Below are 14,903 nucleotides of genomic sequence, written 5' to 3' on the forward strand. Positions count from 1 at the left end.
TAGTTATTATTGATTAAAAGATCTTTTTAGAGGTAACTTTGTGATTTTTTTCTATCGTACCAAATTAATTATATCATGTTTTCAAAATAACAAATACTTAGCATGTATCCTGAAGATTATCATATATTTTTTTCATTTGGTTTACTGCATTGGATCATATACTTTTTTGCATTATAAAACTTGCATTTAGCTCATGTAGTCCCCTTAATCAGAAAAGGGTAAATATAATAAAATATTTCTATCCACGTGACGATTCTCATGAGAGAGAATGTTGTTAATGAAGGAAGTTATGTATTCATCTCTAGCCAAGGTGCCTTAGCCGTGTAGTTGAATATTCATAAATATCATTTCGATGTGCGACGTATACGTTACACTTGGGAAAGCTGAATTCATCTATTCTGAATTTACATGTGATTGTGTTATATAAAATTGTTGTTTTAATAAACAACATTTCCGCAGCATTTATTCTGTTTTTACAGCTTAAGACCTCTTACAATTTAATTTAAAGTCATAACAATTCATATTATAAATAAATATTATATATGTTTATATATTTTTTTAAAATAGATCGAGAAATTTGTTTAAGGTTATTTTATATCAGGTGTATTGACTTTGACTGTTATTTAAAACATAGTTCTTGAAAAAATAGAAAATACGTAAAAAAAATAAAAAAATTTAAGATATAAAATACAACAGATTATTAAAATAATTATTTTTTGCAATATTTGGTACATCGTATCGTCATTATTTTTTTTCCTTGTGTAAAGGACCTATTTTACCTATTTTAGCTTACCTTTGAAATAGCATGGATTTTTTTAAAACATACGCACATGAAACGTGTAAGTTAAAAAACTTTGGAATTATAACATGAAAAAAAACATATATTTATTTAACCCTTTTAACAATCAATCGATGCTGCTGAATATTTTATATGAAAGAATAACATTCTTAAAATATATTTCATTTTTTTAATTTTATCGTAACCGTAATCGTCTTACATAAACAATAAATTAATATTTCATTTACGTTATCATATAATGCCTACATGAGTTGCATTAACTGATAAACAATTAGACATTGTTGGTACTATGCCAGACAAATTCTAACAATAACTACCAAGTTTCGACTCAATCGGACGTAAGCTGCGTGAAAACTAATAAATAAAATTGAATATTATTATGTAATTTTATGTATAACTTAATATAGAAATTTGTACGCTATTAAACATTTGCTATAAACGCAGCCAAATAGCACGGACAAAAAATTCTATCGAGATTTTATATACAATTTTTAGGGTTCCGTAGCCAAATGACAAAAAAATTAACCCTTATAGATTCGTCATGTCGGTCTGTCTGTCCTTCCGTTTATCACAGCCACTTTTTTCCGAATCTATAAGAACTATAATGTTGGAACTTGGTAAAAAAAAAATTGAATTTCATAAACATAAAACTTGTGACTTGCTACTACGGAACCCTTCATGGGCGAGTCCGACTCGTACTAGGCCTTTTTTTATTTAATTTTTATATATCATTACTATGTAAGGATTGTCGAAACTTAGGAAGTGCAATGATGGACATAAGTGTATACATAAATAGGTGTGTGAAAGAATAATATATTGTATACTCACTGCGTGTAGTCTTCTAGCTGCGTCATGTATAGATAATATGTGAGTTATTTTGTATTTGTCCAGCTGTACGGGGTCCTTGGAGTCTCTATAATTGCCAACATAGAGACCCGGCAATACCTGTGACAAAATGTTATATTTTAATGATTATAGTATTTATTAAAGGTTATTTTCAACTTAGTTATTTTTTATAACCGATATTTATACGTATTGCTGAATAAATTTCGGTCATACTGGCCATTCTTGACGGAGACTTCAGAAATTAAAGGATAACTATTCCGATACGAACAAAGAGTGTTGGTTTACTTACGAGCCGTTAATGAGAATGCGAAAATTTTTTTATGGGCCCGACCTGGAACTCAAACCGGAAAATTTATATTCTGGAGTCGTAAGAATCGAATCATAATGAATCAACAATCTACGAATAATTGAAAAGATAAAGTCCGTTAGTTAATATTGAATTTGAAAAAAGAAACCTTTACCCGTAACTCAAGTATAATGTCGCAATAATTTTGACTGGATTGCGGGTAACTCATTTTCATCTCCTTTAAACATGTTTTTAATTTATAAATAAATGTGTATTTTAAAAATCGAGAAAAGAGAGAAAGTGTGTCGATTAAAAATATAAAAATAACCTGAGTGTTGTTGTAAAAGTCCATTAATGTCAGGGTGACGGGAACTTGTGGCTGGTGAAGCCGTTAGCTTCCCGAGTGCTAGTGGTTAACTGTAGTAGACTACAGTGACAGACTACACATGCTAATGATGACAGTAAAACATTCAGCCTAAGTGATGTGCACTATGCAACTCCATTTTAGCATTCGGTTTTTAATTAAATATGATCCAAGCGAAACTTTTTTATGCGCAACGATAAAATATCAAAGACGAAATTGATTGAAACATATCAATATTTATTGATGTTTTTGTTATCTTGATCTCCAAAGTACAGTAGTTAACAGTTAAGTAGTTTTGACAATAAATTCCCGTATAGAGCAATGTTTCGTTGTATAAGTACAGTACGTTGTTTCTATCTGAACAGAGTTAGGACGAGTTGTTCGTTAAATATAACTATGGGACCAAAAGAGCTATTATTACACTAGTATGTTAACTTGGCAAAGAGTAAATTAGTTCGTTGTTCGCGTAATAAATCTTCCGCTCAATGCTCTGCGCGAATACAGTACAATACGCAACAGATAATTTAGCTACATCACTGTTATGTAATTACTCATTTGTTCTTACAATTATTTTATTTGATTTATGATAAAAAATGCTACACCTAAAGTCTAACTACATATGTTTGTAAGGAAAACTGATGTTTTTGAAATGATATTTTTACTACAAAAACTGTCTTCAAATAAAAACTCGACAATAAATATTATGGACATTTCTTTGATTCTGAACATGAGTATAATCTAATAGATGACGGCCCTTAACGTAACTCACTAATTAATTGATTAACTATTCGCTTGTACGAGTATAAAATTCACTTCAAAAACGATAAATTAAACGTTCAAGTAACAATGAATTATGCGGTGCTCTAGTTACAGTGGCAACGACATAATAAGCTTTTTCCTAGTCTAATAATCTCACTTCCCTGTGCAATACAATACTTTGTGTTCATGTCAAACCAAAAGGTCGTATTTTGAATGCATTATGGTTAAAATCATTCATTTAAAATAGGAAGCTATTTTCATATTATTGTTTAAGTATTCAAATTGTATAATTATATTTTACTGGATGTTTATTTTAGTACTACTAAACTACATTATTACTAAGATATCAACAAATTCAAAGTTACGTTATATTAAAAATACAATTCTTTATTGCTATATACTTAATATTAAATAAAAATAGTCGAACATTCAACGTATTTGAATTGCTATGCCAATTAATTACGACTATTAAAACTCACCTAAATTCGTAGCACAGATATTTAGGAATAAAGAATGAAATAATAAATAAAATCTTTCGCAGACTCAGACTTTAAAAAATAAGGTAGAATTCATGTGATAGTTCTATATATAATAAACTTAAAACACGATTAAAATATTTTTAATTTTTTAATGCATTTTAGCTAGTTTCCTTTGAAAATGAGCGTCGTGACCGGAAGACGTCATCATTCCATTCAAAAGATGCTCGATTGATACTCGTTCTGGTTAAAATGGCTAATTTATGTCAAAAATAGTAATATTCAATCATTTTTAAAGAAGTTTTTTAGATCTAAATAGCTTTTTAAAATTAGGAAATTTACCGGCAATTAAATAACTCAAAATTGGTTTCTTGCCTGTTGTTTTATATGTAATAAAAATCAATTTTAAATGGTCATGTAAAGAATATAAATAAATTTAAGGTTTGTTTGTTGTTGTTTTACTGCTTTTGCGATTGGTATAGGCCATATTTATTATTACTTTAAATTATCAGTCTGCCTACTGAAATAATACTACTCCATGTCACCCAACATTATTAGTTTAAGAGAATTAGATATGAATCTGTTATAATAATCAATTTATTTTCTTAATTTACTTACCCAATTAAAATCCAATCAAACTTTTACATTACCGACATTAAACGCTGTTGTTACATAAACGCATTGACGTGCATACCCTCCGGTTACCTGATACTATTTTGTACTGCAATGCAGTTATATAATGAGTTACTACTCAAACTTTTACCAAAGATATTTATTCACAAAGCGGAAAATTATATTCGCACACAAGCACTCACACCAACTTTTCTCATTATGGATGTCGGTAGAAATATAATTTTTTTATCGTCATTCATGTTATGTAGAAATAAATCTTACTGAATCTTTGTGGAGCCAGACGGGTCGGAAGTCAATATCTATTGAAATATATTTGATGCGATATTATTTAGATTTTTTATTCGTCTAACCCGGAAAGTCGAAGTCGATAGATAAGTTTCTATACAGAATATAAAAATATTTTTTTCGTATGTTATGATTGTATTTGTTGTAATTATGTTGAAATTCCTCATTTACTTACCAACATAGTGACCTTACAACAAAAATCCAAAAGCAACAAGTATCCCATTCGTTTATCATTTTAAAATAAATTTAACACTTTCTGGGATAATAAACGCCTATAGAATTTATAAAAATTACTCAGAAAAAATGGTTTCAAACAGAGTGGAATGGAGGAATGCCACATCAATCTGTAGGTTTCTTAACAGCCGAAGAAAGGATACTTTGGAAACCGCATTTATTCAGTAGGGGCGAATTCATAAACAAAAATATTTCCAATGATAACTAGCGTCAGCTAGGCGGCCGATCGGATGTCTGCCAAATCCTTTCTTCATACAGTTTACTCACTGGCCGTCTTCATATACATGGAGCAAAACAAGACGACGGCTTATATAACGTACAAGATGTTAGCTCATATAAATAAATTACTTTAAAGCGTTAACTATATTTTATTATATTTTAACTATATTATTTAACTATTAAGTAAGTTAGTTAATATAGTCATTGTACAAATAACCAAACATAACAAACAAATCTCATATAATTCATCTTGATATATCGTAATAGCGTAAGCCGATTTTTGTCCCGGTGATTATTATGGGAAGATAGCTACACATAGAAGATCAGTTATGGTCTTATTTTGAAGAGCTCCAGCCGTAGATGTGCATAAAATAAAAAAGATTCTTGACTACAATTTAATAAACTGTTACGATTTAAGTAATAATTAATTTTAGAGAGCGGAAAAAAGTTACTGGCTGGGTAGAAAGCGGCGCTATGGCTGTATATTAAAAAAAAACAATACATTTGTTTTTTTTTTTTATATACAGTAAAAAAATGTTGAATAAACGCGAAGAAGATTTCATATATCAATAATTTGATTAATTACTTCAATAATTGTTATAATGACTTTAAATTTTATTAGTGTAAAAAATAACATATTCAATATTTAAATAAGCAAAGACTAGCTCAGTACAATACCTACCCTTTTCTCGAATATGTTGACGAACGTGAAAATCTTCAATTAAATAGTTTGTTAATAAAAGTAGAAAATAGGATGGAAAGATGAACTACGACTAATTTTTGTTATTTTCAATTATGTTTAAGGCCGAATTTCGATCACTGGGCGAACATTACTATATAAAATATGATGCTTTGTCTTGATAAATGTAGCGTTAACATGCATTAGATCGCGTGACCTTACATTGAGACTACTTGTCATTCTGACAACCTGCAGATAAGGGACATTCGTTCGTGTGAACGAAACTGATCCATTTAGAAGATCAATATTATGATTATAAAATTATTGTATATTAAAAAAAAAAACAAAATAGATTGACACTACTTATCATATGTTATTAAAATTATTTACTATTGCAAACATATTCATGTTTTATTTAATTTTTTTTTTTAATATTTACTAGAAACCATCGGGCTTGTATATATCGTCAAAGACATGCTATGTTATCTAGTACGCTAGTATATAGAGCTATGTTAAACAGCTCTTGTACTAGATTCTAGTTTCACAACACTATATCAAGTAACTATGCGATAAGTCTCTGCACTTAGGGTAGAGTGGGGTAAATAAGGGAAAATAGAACTATTAAATCATAGCTTATTATAAAAATATTATAGGTTGTTGTAGTATAAAATTAACTTAAATATTGTTATTTGGAAATATGCGAAGAACATTTTTCATTTACACAGAAGTAAAACCTTATTTTCCTAAACGGCATTTTGGGATTCAAATAACTTGAGTGATTGAAGCTTTCATCGAATAAAGATAGATACGACGAAGGATCACGGCCTCATGTCATAAAAACCTTTTTCGGATCTAAGCAACCCAGTAACTATATATACCCCACTCTCCCCTCACGTGGCTATAAGTATCGTTAGTATCTACTGCTACCTACCTGTTCGAAACTGTAGTCTTGGAAAATAATTAATAGCCTTAAACAATGTTTGTAATGTTTTTCATTTTGAGATTAAATTCACTGTCTAAGAATTGAAATGTATTTCTTAATAAATGCCAAAATTATTATAAGTGTTTTTTAAACATTATATAAACAAGTTATATATGATTATGTTCTATTAATTATGCCAAATAAATAATTCCAGTTACAGGCGGAGTAAGTGTGTAATATTGTGTTAACGCTAAAATACACTATAGTACCAAAACGCTTCTAATAAGTTTGTTAAAGAGGTTTGTTTTAGCGTGTTTAAAAGTTTAGCCAGTCTAGCAAATTGACTTTAAAAAAAAATACTTAAAATATTAAATGATATGTGTGTTGTTACATTATGAAGTTGATTTAATCTAGTTAACAATTTTAATGATTTTTAATTAAATTCGTAATTTGTAAATCATCGTATAACAAAATAAGATTATATGTGTATAATTAGTAAATAGTATGCACTAACACCCTAAGATTACAAAGTACTACAGAGATGCTAATGGTTGTTAGAAAAAATTATATGCCCTTGTCAAACGGTCGCATGAAGTCGAGAGCAACTCAAATTAAATAATTTATGTCAAGCGAAACTTTGATACAAACTCTGTTCAAATAACCGCATAATGTTAGAATATGTTACCCAATTACATTTCCAGTTAAATTTACGTTAAATTTATAACGCAAAGACGTTAAAATATATATTCTACTATAAGACACAAGGTCTTATACATGTATCGCAAAATTCTTACGAGACGTACAGGCTTACTCACGACGTTTTACGTCATCAACCAAGCTCAAGATAAATTATAAACACAAATTAAGTACTTACATGAAAATTCAGTGGTGCTAACTCGGATTTGAAACCGCAAAATCTTTATTTAAAATTCGAGTGATTTTAGACATTGAAACATGTCGGGTATATTTTATTGTAAACAAAAATTTCAATATGATATATAAATGAAACAAATATTTTTTTTAAATCTAAAGGTGTCCACCGTTAAGCTACGCTCAAATGATTTTATTTATATAATTTCGATGTCGAAATTACAAAATATTTTCAGACAAAATTGGAATTTAAAAATAGTTCGTGAATTTATTTTAAAAATATTGCTATATATGTAATGTCGTAATCATAATCGTCATCAAATTACGTAATCATAATTTAGTAAAAGTAAAGATAATTGATATATATATTTATCGAATAGCTACATTTTTGTCATAAAACAGTACTAAAGCGAACTTAATTTCAAAGATCACTTGCGTGCCATATCAATGTCATCTTTCGTCTGAAGCTTATTTGGTCAGCATCTCCAATGTAACAATACTTTTATCTATAAAATGCTTAGATGAGAAAATGTTTAAAGATTTTTGAAGTCAAAGTTAATATTTTCTTAAGAGATTTTTTTTGCACTTCAAATATTATAGTATAGTTAAAATTAAGTTGTAGCTTCTTTTTTTCATTAGTAATAATACACCGATTTCTAATACTCAATTTTCTAAACAAAATATTGAAAGGTTATCATAAAAATATTGTTTAGCAAGATTTAGAATGTCTAATTATTACCTAGTTTACTAGCAGAAACCGCGTCTTCGCTCACTTATAATTTGATTTGTGAATAAAATTTACGATAGTCTATTTCGACGGCACGCTCTCTCCTTCTTTTCGAAATGTCAGTTTTACGTCAGTATTAATTAGTAAATTTTCACCGCATTCAAAACACCTGTGCTGCAAAATATACTTTGTTCAAGTAGGCTTTTACAAGCACTTTTGAATCGTCAATTAACAAACTATATTAAGTGAAGCTACCACCGGTTTGGAATGCAGATTCTATCAAGAAGAACCGGCAAGAAAATCAGTAGTTACATCATCTTTTGGGGCTGCAGTTCACTCAGTGCCAAATTTCCTCAAATTCGTAACAGACAGACAGAGTTACTTTCGTATTTATAATGTGTGGATGTACGCTTATAATTTTTGCCTGGGCACTACTTTTTTTAAACATTAATTAAGAACAAAATTGGCAAGCTAAACTAAAAAAAATACTTTTTTAATTTAATTTAAAATAGATATATTTTAAATTAAATAAAAAGGCTGTTACTTTAGGCACCTATCTACGTTATTTTTAAGATATGATAAAAACAAACATTTTTTGCTTTTCTTTAGCTAAAACTAATTTATTTATTTCTTCTCAACATAGAAAACTTCGTCGCTGCGGCAAACTACTTTATTATTTAAAATAACATGATATATTTTTCTTTGCATTTGAATGTCATCATTTGAGAATACATATATAACTAAAATAAAACGCTCAATGAATGGAAAACACCGGTCGAGTGCGAGTAGGACTCGCGCACGAAGGGTTCCGTATATGTTAAAAAATCATATCTATTGTATGAGAGCCTCATTAAATATTTATTTTATTTATTTTTATAGCGGCAATAGAAATATATAATCGATAAATATATAATAGTGACGATCACGATTCAAGAGATACAGCCTGGTAACAGACGGACGGACAGCGGAGTCTTAGTAATAGGGTTTGTTGTAACATTTAGGTACGGAACTCTAATAAAAGAAATCAAATTCTATCACATTAAATCAATTGTTGAAAAGTACAGTATTGATCTTCATTAAATTATCTTTACAGCTGTATGCAAAGTATCTTGATTCCGTGAACTAACAAGATTATACATCAATACATAACATTGTCGTAGATATTGTTTCATAAACACAAGCTTACGGCCAAAATAGGTAAATACGTTCCCAACAATTCATTCATAAAATTATTATTAAACTAAAGTAATTCCGACTGAAGTCAAAGGGGGCTGTGCGGGGAGCGGGTGAGCGGGTACGTCTAACGCTACCACGCGCCGTTTTTACTGGTTATTGAACTAATCTTGCAAATAGTGTATTATTGATCATTAATTACTGTTTCATTTTAGTATGACGACGTTGGCGCCATGCATACACTGATTAAACCTGCAGAATATGGCATAGACCTCACTCTTACATAGCCTTCTGAGTTCTGGCGTACTGTTAAATATACTAATAATAAATTCGAAAGTAACTCTGTCTGTGTACCTGTCAGTATGTTGCTCTTTCACGGCCAAATCACTTAACTGCAAATGATGAAATTTAGTACGAATCAATCTTGAACTCCGAGGAAGAACATAAGCCACTGTTTTATTCCTAACACCCGAAGACCTTACTACTGGAACTAATCAAAGACAATGAGATTTAGCCATCGATAATTTTACTACTTTTTACCAATTGTTATATTCCTAACATATTATATTAAATTGCCGAAATGAGGCGAAAATTTATTTCTATCGTATAGTTATAATAGTATTTATTTCTATTTGATAGTTCGTATCATGAGTCGTGAAAAGATGAGCTCCACAGTAGTCTATATCTCTCCATGATCGTAATGGTAATAAACAACATTAACATTATATCCTCTCGGAAATAGAGTTGGTACCGTCTGACGGCCAACTGTAGCACCGAGCGCGCTCATTGGTTAAATCAACAGCGCGCTTCCCCTTCCTGTTATGTATTTCCGTCTCTATTCACGAAATCCCTTCCAAAGATTGCAGGAAAGCGAGAGGAGTGATGATACACATTAAAAATAATACAGCTTGAATACTTTCCTAAAAATCATATACTTGGGTGGGATTTCATTAATTTATTTTCGGCCTTAATTATAAAAATTGCTTAAAGGGATATTTACCTAAATTTACCTATATTTCTGTTATCATTAATTTTATATTCGAAAAATAATGATACAGTCAGATAAAAATATACTTTTGGGTTTTTACAATCAAATATTTTTATGTTTAAATTATTTTAATGTTTAATGTTTACTTTCAATGTACCAAAAAATTTAAAAGATTGCCAAAGTGTTAAATCGAATTATGTCTCAAAAATAAATTAAAAAATACAAAGATGTCCTCTATGCTAATAGGTTTTTGTAAGAACTTGTTAATTTCATGAATTAAGATGAGTTTTTAGCTACCATAGATTACCGAATATATCAAAGATTATTTCGAGAACCAACAGAAAAAGCAGTAGCTACTACTTTTTCTATAACACATATCTTCGTGTTAGCAAAAAAATGAAATTTCCGATTGTCACGAAGCAATTGGAAGCGAATTAGTAGTTGGACTGCGAAACACAGCTACATAAATAATAAGTATATAAAACTTTTTCCGTAACACTCTGCATCGTATGAGTTTTAGGTATTGGTTTAATTAGGCAGTTTTTTCAGTTAGGCATTATAGAAAAACGCACATCCCCATTTATAAGTATGGATATATTTAAATGTTGTCTGGAAGTCATTAAGTATCTTGCTTTATTACATAATATTTCAATTTATTAATGGATATAATATCGTTGTAAATATATTGTGACGCAATTTCGTTAATAACATATCGAAGGGAGTGGCGAGTTTCACGATTATAAATAGACGAACAGACTTTTTTGTAAAACAGTTTATATATTTGCCACATTACCCCAAATACTTTGTAAGACATAATATTATGAAAAAGTGCAGGATCTACTTATGCACTAAACATGCAGTATCTTGCATGGGGTGTTCCAAAAATCACTTATAAAAGTATCCCAGCAAACGGGCAAAAGACGCTCTAGTAGGTACAGTAAATTAAAGAATTGCATAAATATATTCTTCATCAAAACATTTGGCGAGCGGGTGCCCACACTGCGTTTGACAATTGATGGTATCCGTTCTAGGACTTGTCTACTATTTTATCTTTGTCGTAGTAGTAGGGGTAGTTCGCTGACGACACCTGAGTGTTAGATATAATCTTATCCTAATCCTATGTTCTTCCTTAGGGTTTAAGCTTGCTTCATCCCAAATTTCATCAAATTCAGTGGTTTGACCTTGAAAGCGAAACAGACAGAGACGCAGAATTATTTTGGCATTTATAATATTAGTATAGATGTTAGTATTATATTTCTCCTTAAACTAATAACTTTAAGTAACAGAATAAATTTCAAACGTATATTAAATATTAGCAAAGAACAACTAATTAGTATTCATTGTTAGATCTGGCACAACAATAGCCAGATATGAATGAAATCATTTTATATGGCTTAAAATGTACAACACATTGTAAAGCAAGCAATTGTTAAACTTTAATCTCAAGTTTCTTTGTTCGCCTTACCGGATAAGTAACGGTCATGAATCAACAATAACGCTTACACCAGAAAAGAATCCATTGTTAAGCGAAAACTAGTTTTATTTTATTGGCGGGCACAATGCCTTTTCTTGTTATCCGTGGAACCCTTATATTGAAAAATCTCTATTTTCATCCAACGTCATACATTTTTCTCAAATAATTCACGTTTTACTTATTCAATTCTAATATAGCCTTCTTATAAAAGCTTTTGCTTTAAATTACTATTGGAATCTGTCAGCCTGAAAATAACAATTTAAACCTACCATTTGTGGGAATTTGGTAACATTTGGTGACATTTCATCCCTGGAAAAAAGATGCAGTTTTAGGTATGAATATGATTTTCTCGAAGTTGTTTGTACCGAGCTGATCTGATCTGACCCAAGTCAATAAATGAAAGCAGATCGAAAAATTCGTATAAGATAGGTAATATTTGGTAACCTTCATCAATCCTTACGTCGCCTATACCGCAATGATAGAAGACGAGACTTTTCTGCACATAGCAGTCACATGAGATTACGAACATTTATTGTAGGACTGATTAGAGTAGAAAAGCACAGGACGGATACCGTAAATCGGAAAATGTAGTGTACCCGCCAGTCAAATATTTTGATGAGTAGAGGGTGCAGAAAACGGTTCCGCAAAATGGAAAACCTGAAGCGCTGCCACAATTTGATAGGGGCTAATGTCTAATAGTGCATTGGTTAATGATGAAGTAATCACCTAAGTTTACAAATTTTACAACTAATCTGTATAGTCCGCTTTATGTGTACCTATTTCATCTTAAAAATCTTATTAAATATGATCTGTAACAATAAACTTTCTGACGTTATAAAGTTTTAATTTTTAATTTATTAGTAAAAACTTAAATTGAAAAAGTTGATGCTAGAACTTTAATAACGGTCATTTAGAAGATTAGGTTAACAAGTCACTCAGTTATTCCAACGCTAGACAGCAACACTCTATATAATTATATTCGCTTTACAGTGTGAATGAATCAAAATTAATTACAGTCAAAGGAACGTAACACTTTGGATTTCATGACATTTAACAACATTATGAGGAAATATTTATAGATTTATTTCTTACAAATGTAACGAAAAAAAAAGGCAGTAATTATTTGTTTAAACACATGGATATACGTGAATTATTTTATTTTTTTAAAACTTAAAGAAAAATATGATAACCTTTATCATATAAAATATTTCATTCAAAAAAAGAAAAACAATTAAAAATAATATAAATAATTATATAAAGTGCCTCTGAATTATTTTTAACTTTATTGGAATATTACGTGACACAGTACTAAGAGAACCTTCGGCATATTTTTTTAAATAAGTTTTTTTTAAATTGTTAACGATTTTTTATTTAACGATTAACGAATTTCCACATGGAATATTTATCGCTACGCCCAATCGAGCGAGGTCAATGACGATTATCTACCCCATGAAGCTCCGTTTTAATCTTTATAAAGACCACGTAATAATAGACAGCTTCGAAATTTTTGAATAATATAGCGTAATTGTCAAAGCTTCAAAAACCTAACAAGAAATACAACATTCATAAATTTATTTATTGAATTTCATAATGCAATTGAATAAAAATTTAAAATATTGTTTATTAAGAAGTATTTACATAAGTAACAATCATATAAATAGATTAATTCTATTCTATCAAATGAAATCACTAAAACATTAGCATTTTAGAAAACATTTAAAGCCTCTTTCAAAAACTATAAAATAGTCAATTGCGCGCGAACGGCGTATAAAGTGTTTTAATGCGGTATCAAGTAGGTATACCTCATAAAGTTTCTGTGAAAATATTTATTGTGAGTCTTTTTAAATGAAGGAAAGCTATTTTTAATTAGTCCATTTTTTATTCGCCAGGCTTACTTTTTTATGCTTGTAGTTGTAAAGAAAGGTCGGGTTGTTTTTTTAAAATAAATACTCATCTTTTATCTACCTACTGTTTGTATTTTGCCAGAATAATTGTAAAATTGCTTCATATTTTTATATTTAAATATAAGTTGGTAGAGTACCAACTTATATTTAACATAATGATTATATGTAATAATAATATTATAAGTAAACAAATATTAATTTATCTCCATTTTGTGTTTGTTTTTTGCGGTTACACTCTAACCCAATTAATATGGAGTTTCTGTATTATTTTAGAGTAGAATTTAAGGACGATCATAAGCTATAAATTATGATTATAAGTCGTATAATTTTTAGATATATTTTGAAATGCCGACGCAAACTAGACAGAAAATTGCCAGGTGATTTCTAAGGGAACGCTGCCAAAATAATAAGTGATACATACAATATGATAGATTTAATATGATAGATTTGTAGGTCGTCAATATTAACAGACAAATAACGACGGCATATTATACATATATTTTATTGTGAAAACACATTTTTATTTAATAAATAACGTAGTCATTATTTTAATTTAATCGCTACTTAGCGAGAGATAAAAAAAAGAAAATCTTATTTTAACCGTACTAAGTCATAATGGGTTATACTGTATGTTTGTCTATTTGTTGTTCTTTTATGACAAAACTATTAAACCGAATTTGGTATGGAGCAAGCTAAGGAGGAAGAAAAAGGAAGGAGATAGGCTACTTTTATGCTTCATACCTGTCGACCAAACCCTAAAACGCGAGCGAAGCTGCGCGCGTCAACTAGTATAAATATTTTGTCCTAACCAAATCAAAAATGTCGGATTTGTTCAATATTCATTAAACCCAGTAAAACACATTTTTTATTATATACCATTACAAAGTGTTGCTATGTTTATATAATGATTAACTAATACTAGATATGTGCATTTTACTAATCAGTCTTCATATTTGATAAAACCTTAGTCAAAGTCTGTGCCAGTTGTAAATTTCAATCTTTGCCTAAAGTTTTTCTTGTTGAAATCTAGAACAGACTAATTCGATTATACAAGTGCCGAAATTCAAATTAACAATTCAAATTGTACGCGTAGGTGTTAAAATTTACTTGATATAAAACATGATCGTCCAACCATGGCGTATTTAATAAAAAAAAAAAATATAATTCATTTTAAGATCGATTACGAAGGTACGAATGAAGTACGTATAATAAATAAATAAAAGAAAGGGGTACCCCTTTCTTTTAATATATTCATAAATATTCAT

The 14,903-nt window shown here is 29.5% G+C and overlaps 1 protein-coding gene across 5 annotated transcripts in view; it reads right to left on the reverse strand.

Annotated features, from left to right (window-relative positions):
• LOC125069383 (dual specificity protein phosphatase 22-like) overlaps window positions 1-14,903 on the reverse strand; it is a 53,751-nt gene that overhangs the window by 35,275 nt on the left and 3,573 nt on the right. For all 5 annotated transcript variants that reach the window (XR_007119835.1, XM_047678863.1, XM_047678861.1 and 2 more), the window contains exon 2: window positions 1,628-1,744. Coding sequence is in view for 4 of the 5 variants with exons in the window: in XM_047678863.1 (XP_047534819.1) it covers window positions 1,628-1,744 (117 nt within the window). In the remaining variant the exon portion in view is untranslated. The remainder of the gene's footprint in view (window positions 1-1,627; window positions 1,745-14,903) is intronic.

Source organism: Vanessa atalanta, chromosome 15 (genome assembly GCF_905147765.1).
Source record: "Vanessa atalanta chromosome 15, ilVanAtal1.2, whole genome shotgun sequence".
In the NCBI taxonomy this organism is placed as follows: Eukaryota; Metazoa; Arthropoda; class Insecta; order Lepidoptera; family Nymphalidae; genus Vanessa; species Vanessa atalanta.